The 23,271-nt window shown below is 38.0% G+C and overlaps 1 protein-coding gene across 1 annotated transcript in view; it reads left to right on the plus strand.

The window, feature by feature from the left end:
* LOC126210308 (peroxidase-like) overlaps window positions 1-12,043 on the plus strand; it is a 190,161-nt gene extending 178,118 nt beyond the window's left edge. Inside the window, exons 13-14 of the mRNA XM_049939504.1 lie at window positions 10,280-10,385; window positions 11,885-12,043. Coding sequence (XP_049795461.1) covers window positions 10,280-10,385; window positions 11,885-11,951 — 173 coding nt within the window. The 3' untranslated portion in view covers window positions 11,952-12,043. The remainder of the gene's footprint in view (window positions 1-10,279; window positions 10,386-11,884) is intronic.
* Window positions 12,044-23,271: the final 11,228 nt, after the last annotated feature.

Consider the following 23,271-nt stretch of genomic DNA (forward strand, 5'->3'; position numbering starts at 1 on the left):
CTATAAGCAAAGTGTGCTAGCAGCCAGCCTGCATCATGGGCTATGAGTGTTGATCTCATTATTATCATGTGTTTATATCTTGTAATGATTCCAACCATGGGTATTATTTTATCTCCAGCTTTTAGCATAAGTTACGAGTTTAACACTTAGGTACGGACATCGTTTTACACTGCATTCTGGGGAACTTCCATCTGGGAGGTGGACAGGGCGTTAGAATATCCACCTGGGAGGTGGGTAGCGAGTAGGAACATCCACCTGTAGTGCAAATATTGATTTTTCTGACATGTATTAAGCCAGTGTTGAATATTGGAATTTACCTGAAAATTTAAAATTAATGAAGAAGTGTTAAAATTCAAAGAGTTTAATTTTTTGTTCAGTTTCAGAATGAAAATCCGTCATTCTCAAACAAAGTTTTATCAGTCTTGTACAATATTTTAGCTGAAGAAAATAACTTCAGTAGTCCAAAGATAAACTAAGAGAGGAATATGGAACTCATGGGAAATCTGTAATGTCACATTTCATCTTTATCATATCTAGCACATTATCATCAGAACTGAGATTGCTCACTTTTTCCATTGGGTAATGTTGGTCAACTTCAGTAGTAGTACTTGCATTGTCTTCATATAATAAAAAATAAATAAATAAAATAAAAAAACAAAAGCCAGCCAGTATGCCCGAGCGGTTCTAGGCGCTTCAGTCTGGAACCGAGCGACCGCTACGCTCGCAGGTTCGAATTCTGCCTCGGGCATGGATGTGTGTGATGTCTTTAGGTAAGTTAGGTTAAAGTAGATCTAAGTTATAGGGGACTGATGACCTCAGATGTTAAGTCCCATAGTGCTCAGAACCATTTGAACCATTTTCATAAAAAATATTTCGATCCAGCTCATTTTTTGATATGTCTGAGACTCTATTGTGCTGTATCATTAATAGAACAATTTCATCAGGAGCATATGAATCACTGGAGTCAACTTCAGAGTCAGTCTTCATAAAACATCTCATCCATCATCTGCATAATTCATCTGCTTTTGTTAGAGACATTTTCAGGTATTTTTCCAGCCTGATTTAGGAACCAGTAATTGTTAGGACTTCCTTGTGGAATGTAATTGATGAAAAGAGTTGTAAAAAGAGCTACCTGTCTTCACAAACTAGCAAACAACCAAGAAACAATGGTGAAATGAATGAATCATAATAAATTAAATTAAAATTGTTACTGTGTGAAGTACATACCTATGTACAGAATACATTTTGAATCAGTAAAATTGTAGTTTATAAAGAATGAGAAACGCACTAAAAAGAACTGAAATTGCACTTAAAAGTAAATAATTTGGTGCGTGTGATGTTACACGCACAGTTATTCCCTCCAAATTCCTCTAAGCAAACTCACTGAAACAAATTTAGCTGTACAGTAGTCAAACACCTAAAAATGCCATGAAAAAGAACTTAAAAAAGAGTAAGTAGGATTATCTGCCTGTGAGGCAACACTGTGAGTCCAGGAACATCAGTCTTTGAGGCAGGTGAATATGTGCACTTACTCAGAACACCCACCTGGGAGGTGGTGTTGGTCTGGAATGAAAGCAAGTTTTGTTCAGTAAATCAATGCTGTGAGACACGTGACCTCCATTGCAGTACAGCTATGTACCAAATGAGATGCCTGTAGCTATGTAGAACCATAGGGTGATTTTCAGCATCTCCGGCAGAACAAACATAAACTGTATCCACCTGTCAGATAGATGTTCCATTCTAAGTGTTAAGGAAACAGGTACGTTATTTGTCAGATGCTTCTCAGGTCGTATGAATCAGTGCTACTACTTATACTGTTGTAGTGTACTATAATGCTCTTACTCATAAATACACACATATTTTATGAATCTGATGATGATCATAAAGATTGAAACTGGTAACTGAATTAATAAAGAAATTTGATATCAAAGAACATATTAGTTTCTACAAATTCTGGTTTGCTATATGTAGCACCATCTTTATAGAGTAGGAAATGCCAATCACAGGACTGAGTTAGGAGATGGCATCTCAGAGAATTAAGAGGGTAGTTGAAACGCTGATGAAGGATGTGGTTGAGGTTCTCCAGGTGTAAGTGATAGGAGGAGTACTGCTCAGTGAGTGATTCATAGTTAAATCGGGTTTGTTGACACCATAGGAAGTATGGCACCAGAGACTTTAACAAGGTTATCAGCAAATTTGGATAATGTGTACTTACTGATGTAGATGCAGTGGCCACGTGTGTCAATCCTGTAGGGGCGGCACTTTATTATGTCAATTGGATGACAGCTGTTTAAAAAAAATACTGTCGGTGGTCGGTGCATCTGATACAGATGCATTTGTACGGGGAACTCTAAGAAGCAGGGAGCAGCGTCTAGAAAGACAACGTGCTGAACTGAGAGGAAGGAGGTGAAGCAACTTAGGGAATAGATGATGTGGTTCAGGAGGAAAGAGCAGGGGTCATCATTGCCATGGTTGCAATCATTGCCATGGTTGCAATTAAAGATATGTTCAATAAATGAAAACCAGAATGTTGGTTGTTGAATAGATAGGAAGGATTTCTTTAGGTGCTCCATTAACAGGTTTGCATAAACAGTGCCATGTGGGTACCTGTGTAACTGCCATCAGTGCTTTTGTCCAAAAGACCATCACATTGGGAGTATGCACTCTACTATTTATGTTTCTTTAGGCTAATGTGACAGTTGTGCTCCGTAGTGATGACATCGACCAGTGGTGCGTGCGCCTCTTCCAAAAGCGTGCGTATCTGGGTGTAATCTGTTGGAGGTTAATGCCCAATAACACAGGACTTGCCTGTTCAACGAGTATTTGCAGTATGAGGACATTATGCATAAATAATGACCAGCTCACTCTCCAGAGTTAAATCAGAATGAACGCCTGTAGGATGCTCTCATTCAAAGAACACCACCATCACAACCGTAGTCAATCTTGAGAAAGATGCTCCAGCACTGGGAGTCACTACTGCAAGTCCAACAGCCCCCCACCACTTAACTCTTGCTCAGACATCTGATTATTAATCAACACCTACACTAATTCCTCCGTGCAAGGACATAGCCAAAGGGAGAGTCCAGCAGATCTGTACCCGCCCTATAACATAAAGGAAATTATGTACGACCTAGTTGCTGTGTAGTGAAACTGAAATATATTTTGATTTTCAGTCATACGACAAAAAAGGGGTGTGCACTATCATTAGCCAGCAAGGCCAATGATAGATTTGAACTACGTATACATCCACAGCACTATTGGCTATCGCCCGTTCCTATTTTAGCAGAGTCCAGTTATTGAACTAGCCTCAAGTCAGTTGTTTTGTTAATCAGTTCAGTTCTTACTTGCAGTTGAATTTAATATAAGAGCTACCACTTGTTTTTCATGTGCTTTGTGTTGATGTGGTAATTTACAATTAGGGATAAGTTTGTAACAAGAAAGTCTAGGAAAAGTTATTTTGATTTAGCGTTATATCAAGTTAAAAATATGTATGCACTACTATAATAGCCTAACTCTATTTACAGCAGTTTAATGTTAGCACCAGAGCTGTTATTTAGAGGCCAGTAAAGTTTTGTGGCTGCAATATTCCAGTACCTTAAAAGGCAGTGGAATGGCAAACATCGTTATGAATCCAGAATGAGATTTTCACTCTGCAGCGGAGTGTGCGCTGATATGAAACTTCCTGGCAGATTAAAACTGTGTGCCCGACCGAGACTCGAACTCGGGACCTTTGCCTTTCGCGGGCAAGTGCTCTACCATCTGAGCTTCGGTAGCTCAGATGGTAGAGCACTTGCCCGCGAAAGGCAAAGGTCCCGAGTTCGAGTCTCGGTCGGGCACACAGTATTAATCTGCCAGGAAGTTTCATATCAGCGCACACTCTGCTGCAGAGTGAAAATCTCATTCTGGAAACATCCCCCAGGCTGTGGCTAAGCCATGTCTCCGCTATATCCTTTCTTTCAGGAGTGCTAGTTCTGCAAGGTCCGCAGGAGAGCTTCTGTAAAGTTTGGAAGGTAGGAGACGAGATACTGGCAGAATTAAAGCTGTGGGTACCGGGCGTGAGTCGTGCTTCGGTAGCTCAGATGGTAGAGCACTTGCCCGCGAAAGGCAAAGGTCCCGAGTTCGAGTCTCGGTCGGGCACACAGTTTTAATGTGCCAGGAAGTTTCATATCAGCGCACACTCTGCTGCAGAGTGAAAATCTCATTCTGGAAACATCCCCCAGGCTGTGGCTAAGCCATGTCTCCGCTATATCCTTTCTTTCAGGAGTGCTAGTTCTGCAAGGTCCGCAGGAGAGCTTCTGTAAAGTTTGGAAGGTAGGAGACGAGATACTGGCAGAATTAAAGCTGTGGGTACCGGGCGTGAGTCGTGCTTCGGTAGCTCAGATGGTAGAGCACTTGCCCGCGAAAGGCAAAGGTCCCGAGTTCGAGTCTCGGTCAGGCACACAGTTTTAATGTGCCAGGAAGTTTCATATCAGCGCACACTCTGCTGCAGAGTGAAAATCTCATTCTGGAAACATCCCCCAGGCTGTGGCTAAGCCATGTCTCCGCTATATCCTTTCTTTCAGGAGTGCTAGTTCTGCAAGGTCCGCAGGAGAGCTTCTGTAAAGTTTGGAAGGTAGGAGACGAGATACTGGCAGAATTAAAGCTGTGGGTACCGGGCGTGAGTCGTGCTTCGGTAGCTCAGATGGTAGAGCACTTGCCCGCGAAAGGCAAAGGTCCCGAGTTCGAGTCTCGGTCGGGCACACAGTTTTAATGTGCCAGGAAGTTTCATATCAGCGCACACTCCGCTGCAGAGTGAAAATCTCATTCTGGAAACATCCCCCAGGCTGTGGCTAAGCCATGTCTCCGCTATATCCTTTCTTTCAGGAGTGCTAGTTCTGCAAGGTCCGCAGGAGAGCTTCTGTAAAGTTTGGAAGGTAGGAGACGAGATACTGGCAGAATTAAAGCTGTGGGTACCGGGCGTGAGTCGTGCTTCGGTAGCTCAGATGGTAGAGCACTTGCCCGCGAAAGGCAAAGGTCCCGAGTTCGAGTCTCGGTCGGGCACACAGTTTTAATGTGCCAGGAAGTTTCATATCAGCGCACACTCCGCTGCAGAGTGAAAATCTCATTCTGGAAACATCCCCCAGGCTGTGGCTAAGCCATGTCTCCGCTATATCCTTTCTTTCAGGAGTGCTAGTTCTGCAAGGTCCGCAGGAGAGCTTCTGTAAAGTTTGGAAGGTAGGAGACGAGATACTGGCAGAATTAAAGCTGTGGGTACCGGGCGTGAGTCGTGCTTCGGTAGCTCAGATGGTAGAGCACTTTCCCGCGAAAGGCAAAGGTCCCGAGTTCGAGTCTCGGTCGGGCACACAGTTTTAATGTGCCAGGAAGTTTCATATCAGCGCACACTCCGCTGCAGAGTGAAAATCTCATTCTGGAAACATCCCCCAGGCTGTGGCTAAGCCATGTCTCCGCTATATCCTTTCTTTCAGGAGTGCTAGTTCTGCAAGGTCCGCAGGAGAGCTTCTGTAAAGTTTGGAAGGTAGGAGATGAGATACTGGCAGAATTAAAGCTGTGGGTACCGGGCGTGAGTCGTGCTTCGGTAGCTCAGATGGTAGAGCACTTGCCCGCGAAAGGCAAAGGTCCCGAGTTCGAGTCTCGGTCGGGCACACAGTATTAATCTGCCAGGAAGTTTCATATCAGCGCACACTCTGCTGCAGAGTGAAAATCTCATTCTGGAAACATCCCCCAGGCTGTGGCTAAGCCATGTCTACGCTATATCCTTTCTTTCAGGAGTGCTAGTTCTGCAAGGTCCGCAGGAGAGCTTCTGTAAAGTTTGGAAGGTAGGAGACGAGATACTGGCAGAATTAAAGCTGTGGGTACCGGGCGTGAGTCGTGCTTCGGTAGCTCAGATGGTAGAGCACTTGCCCGCGAAAGGCAAAGGTCCCGAGTTCGAGTCTCGGTCGGGCACACAGTTTTAATGTGCCAGGAAGTTTCATATCAGCGCACACTCCGCTGCAGAGTGAAAATCTCATTCTGGAAACATCCCCCAGGCTGTGGCTAAGCCATGTCTCCGCTATATCCTTTCTTTCAGGAGTGCTAGTTCTGCAAGGTCCGCAGGAGAGCTTCTGTAAAGTTTGGAAGGTAGGAGACGAGATACTGGCAGAATTAAAGCTGTGGGTACCGGGCGTGAGTCGTGCTTCGGTAGCTCAGATGGTAGAGCACTTGCCCGCGAAAGGCAAAGGTCCCGAGTTCGAGTCTCGGTCGGGCACACAGTTTTAATGTGCCAGGAAGTTTCATATCAGCGCACACTCCGCTGCAGAGTGAAAATCTCATTCTGGAAACATCCCCCAGGCTGTGGCTAAGCCATGTCTCCGCTATATCCTTTCTTTCAGGAGTGCTAGTTCTGCAAGGTCCGCAGGAGAGCTTCTGTAAAGTTTGGAAGGTAGGAGACGAGATACTGGCAGAATTAAAGCTGTGGGTACCGGGCGTGAGTCGTGCTTCGGTAGCTCAGATGGTAGAGCACTTGCCCGCGAAAGGCAAAGGTCCCGAGTTCGAGTCTCGGTCCGGCACACAGTTTTAATGTGCCAGGAAGTTTCATATCAGCGCACACTCCGCTGCAGAGTGAAAATCTCATTCTGGAAACATCCCCCAGGCTGTGGCTAAGCCATGTCTCCGCTATATCCTTTCTTTCAGGAGTGCTAGTTCTGCAAGGTCCGCAGGAGAGCTTCTGTAAAGTTTGGAAGGTAGGAGACGAGATACTGGCAGAATTAAAGCTGTGGGTACCGGGCGTGAGTCGTGCTTCGGTAGCTCAGATGGTAGAGCACTTGCCCGCGAAAGGCAAAGGTCCCGAGTTCGAGTCTCGGTCGGGCACACAGTTTTAATGTGCCAGGAAGTTTCATATCAGCGCACACTCCGCTGCAGAGTGAAAATCTCATTCTGGAAACATCCCCCAGGCTGTGGCTAAGCCATGTCTCCGCTATATCCTTTCTTTCAGGAGTGCTAGTTCTGCAAGGTCCGCAGGAGAGCTTCTGTAAAGTTTGGAAGGTAGGAGACGAGATACTGGCAGAATTAAAGCTGTGGGTACCGGGCGTGAGTCGTGCTTCGGTAGCTCAGATGGTAGAGCACTTGCCCGCGAAAGGCAAAGGTCCCGAGTTCGAGTCTCGGTCGGGCACACAGTTTTAATCTGCCAGGAAGTTTCATCGTTATGAATATCATTAAATTAAAATTGGTGCATGAGAATACACCTGAATCTGTATCACCCAAAAATCACTTTGATCAACAAAAATATCACCCAAATGGTGATGAATGCATTTCTTTCAAAAATTTGCTCAAAAATTTATCATTAGTGTCCCAAATGGCAAAGTATTGCCCAATCTGGTCATCTGCGTGGTACTCAGTTATGAAAAACAGTTCCAATACAAAACAATGGGGAGGGGTTTGTGGAGAGCAGAAGGGCTATGTGATGAAAGCGCATTCATTTCTAGATCTTTTTTTTTTTTTTTTTTTTTTTAAGCGGGCTGCTTGAGTTTGTCCGACTGCACCCTACAAGCCTACCCATAAATGAAGCCAGCAATTACATGCACAATTAAATCTTAAAATACACATGCATTCATGCACTATCAAATAACTAAACATGCACAACTAAACAAAAAACTTACAATGTCAGAATTCAATTTTTTGTTGTGATTCATTTTATTTTAAATAATGTACAACAACAAGTTTTTCCAAATTCTCCACCAATTTGAGGTTGCTTTGCATGTTAAGCCGCTAAGCTAGCAATCCCTGAATTTGGGAGGCGAGTTGATTTGAATCCATCCGTCGGCAGTCTTGAAAATGGTTTTCTGTAGTTTCCGATTTTCAGTTTAGGCAAATGAGGGGGCTGGTCCCTCACTACAGGCCACAGCCAATTCCTTCTTTCCTGACAGATTCCAGTTCCCTTAAAGATCCAGCCTCTCTTTAAATGAAAAGAGCTGCATCAAAGGTGAGCCGAGCATCTTTTGCAAACTCCTGGCATTAAAACCCATATAATAAAAAAATAGTAATCCAAATTCACCTCATATGACCTCATTCATTTGTCTGCCGAGACATTCTTTAAAGCAGAAAATTATTTTTCTTACATTGCAAGAAGTGGTAGATGCATACTTAAATGAAAAAATTTCACAAAGTGTAAGGCTGAAAAGTTCTAGATCCTTTGTATTTTTGTCACCAAAAATTATTCTAGCTTCTCTGTTGAACGGATATTTCGTTATTCCAAAAGCCCTGTTGGTAGTAATCATGGTGTCCCAAAGGATTAGCATTCATGCATACATGATCACCAACTCAGTTCAAATCCAGACTGAAAGAAGAAGAGTGTAAAATGACCTTGGAGGGTGAAGGGAGACTGGGACATGAATACTTCCTAGTGGTTTGCCTAAATACAGCACTCCTAAGCACTGAGATTGTATCTCCACTTGGTGAAAACCCTGAAATAATTTTTGAATAAAATGATTTACCATTCTTTATAGAAATTTTCAAAATAAATGAAAAACATGAGTCCTTTAAAGTCTTCTTCAACAAATTGGGACTCCTGTTTGATAGAATGTGCTTGCTCCAAAATTTCTCACTTCTGTTAAATCCAACAACCACCCCCTGCCCCTAAACCAAATCTTGTATTTTCCTATTTCATTGCGTACCATTGTACCACCTCTCCACTCTCCCCCACATTCCTCTCACCTACTTCACTTAACACACTACTAAGTCCTTCACCTCCAGACAATACATTGTAGTTCTAAGCTGTGTGTGTGTGTGTGTGTGTGTGTGTTTTCTTTCTACATACAGACTTAAGCCAGCTAGAGGCAGTCAGTCACAATCGATGTGATGTGTCAGTATATTGGCTAATCACAGACTCAACTGATGATGATCTAGCATTACTTGGCTTTTACCTCACTGTCATATTACAACAGTTATTTATTACATTTCCATAAGTACACTGCAACATGAAACAAAAATCAACTACTCACACTTAAATATTTTTTCTGAGTCACAAGAAAATTAAAAGCATTCACACAACTAACCCGCACTGGTTAAACTGGATATAGGAAACACAGGTGTGATGAAATTTATAAGGTGATGGTGGATTTATTTCACATAGCTGAGTAGGTATACCAGTTCATAGGTGCTGAAGTGTAAATACACTCTAGCAATCTCGCACACAGGCATAGTGAAAATGCATAGCATTACAAGCAGCCTAATTTGTTACCAACAAGCGTCTGTTGTCAAGAGAAGCAATGGTTGATATTAGAACATAGCATCAGTAAACTTGAAAGATTGAGAGAGAGCCTGTGGCCACTCAGGCTTAAATTTGATGGCTGGCTAGTCTCTGGTGAGCGAGAGAAACTGTATTTTCTTTACTGGTAGTGCCCTCACTTGATATAGACATAATGGTACTTGATAATTCAGCATCTTCCAATGATACCTCTGTGTACTTAAAAGACTTGATTTAGTTCTGACAAGCCAAAACCATTTTGAATGTTGTTGGAAAAAAAGGGTTATGTAGCATAAAGAAATGTCTGAAGAAAAGTCAAGCATATTCCCATGTTAATTTGTTGCACTTATCTCAGGGTACTCCTAAATTAGTATAATTATTTATAAATGCTCGGTGACATTATATTTCTATCCCATTTAGCTATTTCCTCCATTGATTGAGATGGAAGGTATTGTTATGAGAAAAGTCCTCTTATAACTGATTTCAATACTGTTATTTTGGAACTTACAGTCTGTTGAAAGAAAGTTTTATTTCCTTCAGTTTTTCTATAAATTTTGGATACATAACGTGTTCCTTCTGGTGACAGTGATTATTTTTATGATTAATTTGCCACAGACAGAGATCTCTGTCTCACTACACTACACATTCGATGAACTTCTTTGACTTTGTGTGACACCATTCTGTCATTTATATATGTGCTATAATTTGCCTGACAAATCAAACACACAAACAAGTTTATGGGCATAATCAAGACTTGGGCAAGAATCTGAAGAATGGCTGAATCTGAACATATATCAAACTCATGTGCTGCAGTGAAGAACCAAAAAGTCAAAATTTAACCCAATTAAGATTGTGTTTAGATAGTAACAAAATTGGCAATGAAGTAGGAGGCTATCCACCACCGGGAAGAAAACAACTGAGTAGTGCTCAGACGAATGCTGAATATTAATCAAAAAGCGAAAACATATATAAACAGAAAAATGTAACTGACCACATACAAGTGTTAATAAACAGAAAACAACATTGTATTACATTTATTTTTGTTTTCCTTGTTTCCAGATCAGATCAAAGAAATCAAAAAGGCAACCATGTCCAGACTGTTATGTGATAATGCCGATAATATAACAAGAATACAGCCCAATAGTTTCAAATTAGTTTCCAGCAAGTAAGTTGATTTTTCCATACATTTTATGTGTATTTTCCTTACATTTGTTTATTTCAAACTACAGCTTGAATCCTAGTTCTAATAATTTCATCTCAGCATAACTCATGCAGCCTACTATCTCTTGAAGCTGATTACTGTTGACAAGCCTTGGGCTACATTTACAACTTTTACCCTTCACACTGTCATCCTTTATCAAACTGACAACTCCTTGATGCCTCAGAATGTGTCTTATTAACTTTTAATGACCCTGCGGTATTAGATCACAGTCTCTCCTTACTTTTCCAACACACTTTCCATACAGTGAATCTCATAAAATAATCCCTCCAGGGATACTGTAATGACTGTTCCAAGTGAGAACATCGATAGTTAAGAGGTCACAAATTATAATTTATTCAAACACTCGGTGAACATCAACACTATTGATAACATTCAGCATTTCAATCTACATACCACAATTTACTACTGATTGCTTCCATGCTGAAAGTTAAGCAAAGGTCAGTCGCAGCACGGTCACATTATAAAAGCCTTAAGACTGCTACCAAGCAGTGCTGATGAATGCACTATCGAAGCTCAGCTCACTCCATCATGTATACCGCGAATCCATTGCGATGAGGGAACACTATACCCTCACAGACTGATCTTGTTTTTACTGTTTATCTAACACATTTTGCTTTCACATAAGGCTACACTTCAAACAAACACTTTCAGAAAAGATTTCGTGACATACATATTTATATTATTAGATGTTAACATGTATCTCTTTTTCAGAAATGTTTTCCTTATTGTTACCAATTTACTTATTTTATCCTCCTTATTTCGACCAAAATCTTACTTATTTTATCCTCCTTATTTCGACCAAAATCACTTATTTTGTCATCCAAAAAGCAAATCTTAGTACACCACTTGTAGTTTCTCATTTCCTAATCTAACTATTTCAACAGTGCCAGATTTTATTACCTTTGTTTTACTTTTGTTGATGTTAATCTTATTATCTCTTTTCAAGACACTGTCCACTCAGTTAAAGTGATCTTCCAAATCCTTCACCATCTCTACCAGATTTACAGTGTCATCAGAAAACCTTGGGAGTTTTATTTCTTCTACCTAAACTTAAATTCTTTTTCCATATTTCTCCTTCCTTTCCTCTACTGCTTATTCAACCTCTACTGCTAATTCAATGTGTGGCATGAATAACAACAGGAATAGACTACAGTGCTGGCTCATGCCTTTCTCCACTGCTGCATCCCTTCTGTGTCCTTCAATTATTAAAAATTCTGTACAAGTTCTAGATAACCTTTTGCTTCTTGGATTTTATCCTTGACAGCTTCAAATTCCAAACAGCGTGCTCCTTTCTATTATTAAGCATTCACATTAAAGAGTAAAGTATAAACTGTTATTGTGCCTAGACATACCACAACCACTGCTTAATATCTGTAAATTTTCAAATTTAAAATGTAAGTGTGTTTCTGTAGTGTTATTAAAAATATTGTTTGTTTCTCAAGGAATCAGGTGACGGACTGCAAAAATTTGCCTGTTGTGAAACTGGACTTCTGGAAAGAGGACAATTGAAGGCACTCCAAATCAGTTATGATGATCTTGTTACATGTTACACTGATACTGAAGAATATAATAAATGTTCTTTTGTGAACAGTGTACCCCAACTTGATTTTATTTTTTAATCCATACTAAACTCCTTTCTCTGTTCCTATGCAAAAATTTCTGTTTATAAAATTTGGTAAACAAAAAGCTGGTCAATTCCAGTAATAATAATAATAATAATAATAATTATTATTATTATTATTATTATTATTATTATTATTGTTCAACATTGAATAATCGAATACAATCCCTAGAAATAATATAGTTTCTGGACTTGTACAGATTATTCTTCTGAATACATTAGTTTACAAATTACAAACTAAAGATATGTGTGTAACAATAAATTTTACATTTTAATGAGTTTTGTGTTTGATAATATGCAAATGACAGTGTTACAAATATTGTTTATGATTTTATCACATGTGTATTTCTTAAAATTATGAGCTTGACATACTTACAAAACACTTTTCATAAAGATAAAGAACTCATCCAGGGAATAAAATGGATTTTCAGTTAAAATTCTTTTTAGCTGGGCTTTTAATTTGCTAGTAAAAAGGGCTGTGAGACTGTTTAGTAAGGCACCGGCTAACTTCAGCCAGGTATGAAGTGCATTTTTTCCTATATAGGTGTTCTGTGGCTTTTAAATGGTGATGAATTCTTCTTGGGTTATCAGTCGAGTGGTGGCGTCATCTTGTCACAATGTTTCAAAGAATTTATGACTTCGCCAGAAACTGATGGGTACAAAACTCATTGAAACCCTGCGACAAGATGACACCACCACATCGGCTGATAACCTGAGAAGAGTTCATCAGTGGAATATGCCGAGAAAGACTGCAATCACATATGTTTACATGGTATTGTAATTTTTGTCTTGTATCATTCTGGTGTAGGTCACAGTTTGAGTATGGATTTATTTTTTTTCACAAGAAATATTACTTTTAATATATATATATACTCCTATAATTTTGGAAAAAGCTTCCAACATGATTCTCTAGGTAAAGACCACAGACAGTTCTGGTAACATAAAACAGTTTCAAATAATAATAATAATAATCTTGTTCTGAAAGCTTCAGTGTTGTTAAATTGGATAGACTGGCGGTCAATCTGCAGAGAACACTGTAGAAGTTGAAGATTAAAGAAGCCAAATTCCTCCTTTGCCAAACATTGCGTAATTGAAAATTCCTATACAATAGATGTAGAGGTTTCATACATGAAAGAAAGAGCGCAAAGCTCACTCAGTTAGAAATTTAGAAATTAAAGAAACAGGTATGTATATCCCCTATATTTATTATTGAATGAACAAACTCAATTCAATTATTTGCCCCTTTTAGACAGTACTGCAGCTCCTACATAGAAAAAGAACCTTTTTGCCTTCATTCACATAGCAAAAAGTTCCACTCCTGTGCACAGCTCTACTGTAGTGTATTTTTAGTCATACACATTGTAAATGATGCATTAATGTGTTTGGTAAATCTATGTGTAATTTTTCAAAATTGTCAATGCAGATAACTTTTAGAGTTTAAGTCAAGAATTGATACATTTAAAATGTTGACATGTTTGTCTTTTCTTGGTTCTCGTCTTTGGGATCAGTTATGTACTAGAAAATGGGCTTATAATCCGAAGTCTTGCTGCACAATAATAATAAAGTTTGTGAAACAAGGCTAACAAAGTTTTTCATTTAGTTAATAATCGCTAGTCGGATTGAAATTAAGAAAAAAAATAGTGTTTAAATTAGATTGTATGTACTCTTTATTCTAATAGACTCACAGGAGGAAGGTCCAGGGTGTAGAATATATCAGAAACAATAATAAACACTATGTAAAAATTTACAAAGTAAAACAGGTATACTAATGTGCACTACAGAGATTCAAAGTGAGATGGACCTCATAGATGTAGAATACATCTTAAACATAGTTTCATTTAAAATTCAATTCAATTTATTGCTCATAACATGTAATTTTACAAGTAGGTGTGTTTTCAGCTAAGTATACAGTTTTTACAACTACATTCTTTTTAGTTTACATCATTTCTTATTACATTATAATTCATGATAAATTCAAAGGGCATTTTTGGATAAGCCACTGCTTGACTCACTTTTTAAAAGTATCCACTGTCAATATCTTAATTTCATTTGGTAACAAGTTATTAAAAACAGCCCCTTTGACATAGGGGCTTTTCACTGTTAAAATTAATCTTCAGTTACCCATATGAAAGTCTTTTCTATGCCTTGTTTCATAGTTGTGAATATCCATGTTTCTTTTGTGACCTTATTGTCTTCTTTCACTAGCATTATAGTTTCTAGTATATACCTGGCACAAAGAGTAAGAATATTGTGTCTAATGAATAGGGGTTCGCAAGAAGTGTGTGGTTTTAGTTTTGCTATGATTCTCAAGGCTCGCTTCTGCAATATGAAAACTCTTTTCACATTAGTTTGGCATGTCCCATCCCACAGTACTATTCCATGGGACAAAAAGGATACACTAATCCATAACGTACAGTCTTTAGGGTTTCAGAATTAAAATATTGTGATAATTGCCTTAATACATATAGACTGGGTGATACTTTTTTTGCATACATAATCAGCTTGCTGCTTCCATGAAAGTCGCTCTTCTATGCATAAACCCAAAAATTTACAATCTGTACAGGTTTTTGGTAGAGTTTCATCAATCACAGTATTTTGTCTGTTTGGACCACGTGGTTTAAAATGAATAATATTGGTTTTTTCTATGTTTACTTTTAGGTTCTCTCTTTCAAAGTGAGCTCTAGCCTTTTCAATACAATTATGTATCTCTTCAACTAGGCTGGGCCATTGTCTGCATAACATCCACCAAATGTATTGTCTGCATACATAGTAATCAATTGCTTATTGTCAAGAGAACTTGAGAAATAATTTACATAGCATATGAATACGACTGGACATAAAATGGAGCCCTGAGGAACACCAAAATGTATCTTTCTTATACTTGACCTTCTTCTCTCCAGTATTTCTCCATTAGAGTACATAATCTCTGTGCACTGTTGTCTACCCTTTAAATACATTTATAGCAATTGCATGAGTTTTCCAGTGACACCACTCTTTGCTATTTTTGATAAGAGCACGTCATGATGTACTCTATCAAAGCCCTTGAGAGGTCCAGGAATACTCCTGCTGCTTGTGATCTTTCATTTATTTTTTCCAAGTACATTATGGACAAATTGTACTGCTGCTGGCGTGGTACTTCGACCTCTTCTGAAACCTTTCTGGTAATCACATAATATGTCAGCATTGTTGTAATGTTTCAAGATTTTTTTAAATATTATTTTCTGTATCCGTTTCCTGAAAGCTGAGATTAGGGCAACAGGTCTGTATTTCTGTACATGCTTTATTCCCCATTTTTGTGTATTGGGCCCCTTTTTGTTCCTGATAATGATAAATGATCTGCCATCATTTATCAAGTCCACCACTGTGTTGTATGCAGATGATACAACATTTCTTCATGCTAGTGAGGATTTCAATAGCCTTAAAACTTGTGCAGCAAAGACAATTGACCAAGCATCCTATTGGTTCAAGGCAAATGGATTCCTGCTGAATGAAAACAAAACACAGCAGATGGTCTGTAGTCTTAGAGACAAGCTTCTGTCAGATGATCCAAGTTATGTCAAATTTTTGGGGGTATACATTGATGATAAATTATCTTGGGGTCAACATGTACAATATATTAATGGTAAATTGTCAAGAGTTATTTACCTGTTAAGGCGACTTATGGATTGTGTTCCTGAAAAATATGTTAGAACAACCTATTTTTCATTCTTTCAGATTATAATAACATATGGAATTATTTTGTGGGGGAACTCTAGCTGTGTACATAACATATTAATACTGCAAAAAAAAGCTATTAGGATAATTACTGGTTCTGCATATAAGGCACACTGTAAACCATTGTTCTGTGAACAGAAAATCATGACTGTTATAAACTTGTACATATAATATGTTCTAATTTATACGAAGAAGAAATCACCAGAAACAAAAACCAGAGAAAATGTACACAGCCACAATACAAGAAGGAATAGGTGCCTCTATATTCCTTACCACAGGCTGTCAAAGTCACTCAACAGCTACGAAATCATGGGGTACAAATTATTTAATAATCTTCCTCAATCTGTTCAAGAATTACCTGAACAATTATTCAAACAAACAATTCATGACTGGCTAGTCCTCCACCCATTCTATGACATAAGAGAATTTATCAACTGTAATATAATACTATAATGTTAACAAGAAACCTGTTGTTTCTTTCAAACTATTAATTGTATTTTAGTATGTATATGACGTTGTCTATTGCTGTAATGGCCGAATGACAATAAAATTATTATTATTATTATTACAGACAGTTTCAACTTGTCAAGGAACATACTGTCTTCAAGAACACAGTTTATTAGATGAATTAGTGGTTTCATTAGTTCATGTTTGCATTTCTTCAATAGATATGTAGAAATTTCAGCTAATCCTGCTGATTTTTGTTCCTGGGGTTATCAATAAGCTGCAGATTGGCATATGGGCTTACTGTGGGTAGTGTATTGCAGTGCTGTTTATTACAGGACTCAAATGAGTGCTGTAAATCCTGTTTCATAGAGACACCATTTTCAACAGTATCTATGAAGTAATTATTAAAAATATTGCTGACTAATAGAGGTCAGAGATGTCTTCGTTATTCACAGTTAACTGTACATTATTAATTTTAGTTCCTGTTTCATTGTTTCTGATTTTATTTGCAATTGACCAGCAGGTCTTTGAAACGTTACCTGAACCTCATATCTGTTGGCTGATTCTCTCTGATTTTAATGTCCTGACTTCTTTGTGGTACTCACAGTTGTACTGCTTGTAGAGTTCTTTATGTAACTGTGAGTTAGTCAGTCTGTGTAAGCTATACATGTTTTCCATTTTTTCTTTCAGACCTTTTGTTTTAAAATCTAATGGCATAGGTTTTGATTTTGAAGGTTGATTTTCCTGTACACTCACTTTTTTAATGTCATGGCTCTATTGAAGTGCTCAGTCATAATTTATGTGAACATGTCCCATTTTTTGTTGACCCCCAATGATGGTCATTACTGATTCCCAAGATTCCTGGCTTAAACTATGTCTTAGTGTAGCAATGTTGTTTGCAGACAATATTCACCTGTGCTCGTACTAGTGTTTGGCCTAAATGATCCTTTGCATTTTGCTGTAGCGACCACCGTAAACGTAATGCCCGCCAGCAGAGTCACATGATCGATTTACGATCACAAGTTTGAATGTATCGTTTTGACACCGCCACTTCGATAGGCAATCATTCTTGGAAATTACCATTTATTATGTCTGTTGAGATGATGTGGTCACAATTTGTGATAACATGAGCAATTGAACTGCTATGTGCGTTAGCTATTCCGGTGGTTGCTAGTCCAAGAAAATCTTTAGCTCCAAAAGGCAGGATACAATCTGTAAAACATTTGCTTTCCTGACCATCATGTAAAGTGTTGTTGTTCAGATCTCCCAACCTCCCAGTATGACAAAATTTACACCTCTACAGTGTGACAATAATTTACTTAGAACTCCATCAAGTGATTTCAGAAAACCATCAAAGTTTCCACAGGGTGGTCTATATACACCAATGACATAGAAAGGAAGTGCAAAAAGTGATTTTAAGAATTGCAATTTCGAAATCTTAGTCAACACAGAAATTGTTCCCCCATAACACTTTTTCCGTGGTGGTTATGAACTTACATTTCCTTGAGTAGATGGCAACACCACTACCTTTATTGTGCGTTCTGCTGTAGAACGTAGCTTGGGTGTAGCCTTCTAATTTGCAATACTGAATGTTGTTCACTGATTTCTGGTGTTCAGTATCTATTACTACATGTGGAGATAGTCCCCTGATAAATGATTCAAAAGCACCTATTCTGTTTCCCAAACCCTGTAGATTATAATGCAAAAGTGATAATTTACTCTCGTGTGGAGAGACATCTCTTTGAGGCACATATGAAACACATACACTTGCATCTGGTGTCGTTCTGGTGGAAGGTTTTACTGTCTTAAAAAAATACCGGTCTCGTCCTGCTGATGTATTGTTTTACTGACCTGGCATTTCGTGGTTCATTGTCCCAAGTATTCGTTATTTTTGTCCTTGAGAGGGATGGCACAACACTGCACATTCAGTTTGCTGTTCACAATTTCTTGAATCCGTTTTATAACTAAGTCCTTCCCTAGTCTGTTGAGATTTCTTCCTACGCAGCTTATGTCCACAGGTGTAACATTTTTTAACCTCGTGCATATATTTAGGATCTGTTTATTTGCGCTTTGCATATCTCTATTTACACACGACCAGATGGCAAGTCATGACAAGGTGGAACAGAGAAGACGATCAAGTTTTAGCTTCTCAGCTCATGTAGTCTTCTTTTAAGATTGACCGCTAGGTCTTTCATTTTTTGCTACGTCATTTGTTCCCGCTAAGAACACGAAAAGTCGTTGTTTGTTGTTGTTTTCATGTCATGGTTCATGGAAGTCACTGCCTGAAATTTTGCCCCGTTTCATTATGCTAGTTATTTTTTGGCTGCTTCTAGATTGAAATTCGGCCGCTATGTTCCGTCCTTGATTATCTGCAAATAGGATTATTTTACACATTTTTGCTGGTTGATGATAACTATTTTTAAGCCTGCCGGTACTTGGATGTTGCGTGGTGGCACTGTCTGTTTTATTTGATTTTGATTCTCTGTCGACGACTACACTCACGGTTGGATTGTTTTTTTCCTGTGGTTGAAAGCAACTCTGTCGTTTTTTATGATATCCTTTTTCTTTCCATTGGGTTCGACGCAGCTCACTGATCTATCACAGTCTACAGTTGAAATTTTCAAGAAATCTCAAAAGACCAGCAAAGCTTGATGACACTACTGGAAACATATAACATAAAAACCACCATAGACTCTCCTACAAGAGTTACACCAACAGCTAGCTCAACAATTGATCAGATATTAATAAACAAAAATGTAAATCACAATTTCTGTGCTGGAAATCTTAATACTGGCTTCAGTGATCACTATGCACAGTTTATTGCTTTGCACACCCCAAGTGAAACAACTGAGAAAGAGGAACTTGTAAAAGAAGCAAGGAAATTCACTAACAAACAAATAAACCTTTTTGTACAGAGACTAAGTGAAGAAACTTGGTATGAAGTGTATACCTGTGAAAATACTAACAAAAAGTTTGAAAAATTCATGGAAATCTTCATGTCATACTTTGAAGCTGCATTTCCATTAAAAAAGCAAAAATGTCAACCTAACTTCAAAAAGAACAAATGGATTACAATAGATATTAGAATATCTTGTGCAGAGAAAAGAAGATTACACGATATAGCAAAGACACAGAACATGCCTCATGAATTTCATTTGTACCTGAAGAATTATAAGAGGATCCTCAAAAATGTTGTAAGGAAAGCTAAAACAATGGCAAATGACAAATACATTGAAAACTCAAAAAACAAATCTAAAGCTATATGGGAAGTTATAAAAAATCAAACAAGTGAAACTAAACAATATAAACATGTGAACTTATGTTATGAAGGACAAATGATTTCTTGCCCAACAGAAATTGCAGGGACGTTCAACAAATATTTTGCAAACGTAAGTGAACAGTTGGTGAGTGGACTGGAAGAACACAACAAAATATCACCTCCAACATGCAATAGTGTGAGAAATAAAAACCTTGAAAACAGGCTACTCATGTGGAATTGATGGAATACCAGATGCAATTATTAAAAAATGCTGTCTTGCCTTAGCTGAACCCTTGACACATTTGTGCAACAGCTCACTGGCATCAGGAACCTTCCCTTCATGCTTAAAAACAGCAAAGCTGAAACCACTGTTCAAAAAAGGAAATCCAGAATGTGTTTCAAATTATAGACCAATAGCCCTACTGCCTGTATTTTCTAAAATTTTGGAAAAAGTTTTTTATAAGAGATTGTCTGATTTCCTAAATAAAAATAAGATTCTCTCTCCTTCACAGCATGGCTTCAGGAAAGGCTATTCAACTGAAAGTGCAATATTTGAATTTCTTAATGAAATCTATACTAAACTGGATGCAGGTGAGTTTGTGACAGGCATATGTCTTGATTTATCTAAAGCTTTTGACGTCATTGACCATAGTGCCCTACTGCAGAAGCTTGACCAGTTAGGAATTAGAGGTATATCCAATGAGTGGCTCAAGACATACCTACGTGGTCGCAAACAGGTGGTTGAAGTGCAATATACTGACCATAACAAAATCAGCTACTACTATTCAGGATATGAAAATGTGAAATATGGTGTCCCTCAAGGATCAGTATTAGGACCCATTCTGTTTCTCCTCTATGTCAATGATCTTATGTACAACAAGTATTGCCAAACTACCCTCCAATTTGCAGATGATACAAGCTTCCTTATTAGTGGTAAAACAGAAGAAAAACTTAAAGACTCCGCTATCCAAACAATGAACAGTGTAGAACAGTGGTTCAGCTACAACAAGATAATTATAAACAAAGAAAAGACAGTAGCACTGAATTTCTATAATGTAAAAGGAAGACACCACCCAAACAGAGAAATAGAACTTAGGGACAGAGTTCTTTAAAGTGTTGACAGCACTAAATTTCTGGGACTCTGGCTCCAGAACAACACAAAATGGGCGGTACATATTGAATATTTGCAAAGAAAACTAAGCAAAACCTGTTACATGATACGGATCTTAAAAACTTGTTGCAGCAAAGCCAGCCTGTTAAATGTATACTACTCCTATGTGCATTCTGTAATTAAATATGGCATAATCTTCTGGGGCAATACAACAACAAATATTAAACTTTTCAGGATGCAAAAGAGAATACTAAGAATTATTGAAGGGGTAAACAATACGAAATCGTGCAGACCCATATTCAAAAAACTGTCAGTTCTTCCTCTTCCTTGCATTTTTATCTATGAAACATCAGTTTTCATCAAACAACATATCGATAGACACCCAGATATCTTATTAAAAAATGAAGATCTACATGCACACAATACAAGGCAAAAATCTGACCTTCGTGTGAAACAGGTGAGAACATCATTGTGCCAAAAAGGCACACTACACACTGGGATAAAGATTTTCAATAATCTACCTAAACATATTAAATCAATAGGTAAACTCTGTAGTTTTAAGGCTGAAGTAAAGGCATATTTAATTGATCATTGCTTTTACAATCTGACAGAATATATAAAAGCCAAACAACAAAAATAAAGATGCATTATTAATATTCTACTTTGTATGTTGCCTGTAATGTTTGTTGTATTTATGAATCTGTGCTAAATTACTTCAATATCTAGTCCTTAGGATTGCAATACAAACTGTATTTTATCTTGTAAATATCTAACCATGTCCAATATCCTTGTATATATTCTATACATATAGGATTTGAAGGACTAAATAAATAAATAAATAAAGCACTTCAAACGGGTTTTCGTGCACAAAGACTGTGTCACCGGTAGTTTTACCGTTTACACGATTTTGCAGGTCATGCGTGCCATTTCTGTAAGTGACTTTAAACCACTTTTCGCTGGCAGGCGCGATGGTTTGCAGAACTTGTTGTGTATTCGGCTCACTTTTTCCAATAGGTACAGATAGGCCTAACATGGAGTATACGGAGTTTAAAGAGCCTAAAGTAGTCATCACAAGACCAATAACGCAAGAAAAATTGTCTAATTTTATGATCTCACTCAGTAATTATGACTGGTCACATCTGTTTAACAATAATGCTCAGGACTCTGCCAATACATTGTTTGATAGATTTTTTCATTATTTCTTAAATATATTCGAGACTAACTGCCCTCAATACAAATGTAAAGTTAACCCTAAAAGTAACAGTAATAGACATAGGGATAAGAGTCCATGGTATACCGCTCAACTAGCCAATATGAAAAGAAGGTTGTTGTTGTATAGAGTTTCTTACAGACTTAAGAAAACTGATATGGCTAAACAAAGGTACTCAAGAGCACAAAAAGAATATAAGTATGCTTTAAATGACGCCAAAAAACAACATAACCTAGTCAGCATTGAGTCATCAAAAAATAAATGCAGAAAAGCATGGACTATAATAAATTCAGTGGCCAAAAGCAAGCAGAAAGTTGAGGTAGTAATTTCAGCAGATGAATTTAATAACTACTGTATAAAATCTGTTAACCAAATTAGGGAAAGCATTGTGAGGCCACAAGAGACTGTTGTTGATCTCATTAAATACCATAATGTAGACTACACCCTGAACGATAAATTCCTTTTAACAGAGGTCACACCAGATGTTGTTTTAACTCTTGTAAATAACTTTAGACCCTCTGATAGTGAAGATATATATGGTATTTCTTGTAATATGTTAAAAAAGATAATTGGTTACATAGTATATCCTCTTACTAAATGTATAAATAGATGTCTAATTGAAGGAGTATTCCCAGAAGTATTAAAATTATCCAGGGTAGTGCCCATTTACAAGAAAGGAGACAAAAATTGCCCATCTAGCTATCGCCCAATATCCCTGATACCTATTTTATCTAAAGTTTTGGAATCCATCATCTACTCCCAGTTGTGTGATTATCTGACATGTAATAACATTATTACTCCGGTACAATTTGGCTTTAGGAAGGGCAAATCCACAGTCCATGCCATTGACTCCCTGATTAAAAAAGTGCTTAATGCTTATGAAAGAAAAAATTTTGCTCAGGCTACATTTTGTGATCTGAGCAAAGCCTTCGATTCTGTGGAGCATATTTCACTCCTCAACAAACTAGTTTATTACGGAATCACAAACAGTGAAGTCGACAACATTTTTGAATCTTTCCTCAGCAACCGTAGACAAATTGTTTGTATTGGTAAACAGAGATCACAGCTAGCTGAAGTTAAGTGCGGTGTGCCACAAGGCTCAGTATTAGGACCTCTGCTATTTATCCTAATGACAAATGATCTACCATCCTACATAAATACTCACTCCATTCTCTATGCAGATGATACCACTTTTTTCAATATCAGCTCAGACATTGATATGCTCCAAACTGTGGCAAATGACACAATATCACAGGCATCAGTCTGGTTCCGAGCTAATGGGTTCCTGCTTAATGAAAGTAAAACTCAAAAGATTGTATTTAGTTTGAGAGATCCGCCAGCAGAAGACTTCAAGAATAGTGTTAAGTTCTTAGGTATTGTTATAGATACTAAACTGACTTGGGAGCCACATATTAAATACATTAGTGCAAGGCTGTCTAGAGTGGTGTATTTGTTAAAGAATTTAAT

Source organism: Schistocerca nitens, chromosome 10, assembly GCF_023898315.1.
Source record: "Schistocerca nitens isolate TAMUIC-IGC-003100 chromosome 10, iqSchNite1.1, whole genome shotgun sequence".
Classification (NCBI taxonomy): Eukaryota; Metazoa; Arthropoda; class Insecta; order Orthoptera; family Acrididae; genus Schistocerca; species Schistocerca nitens.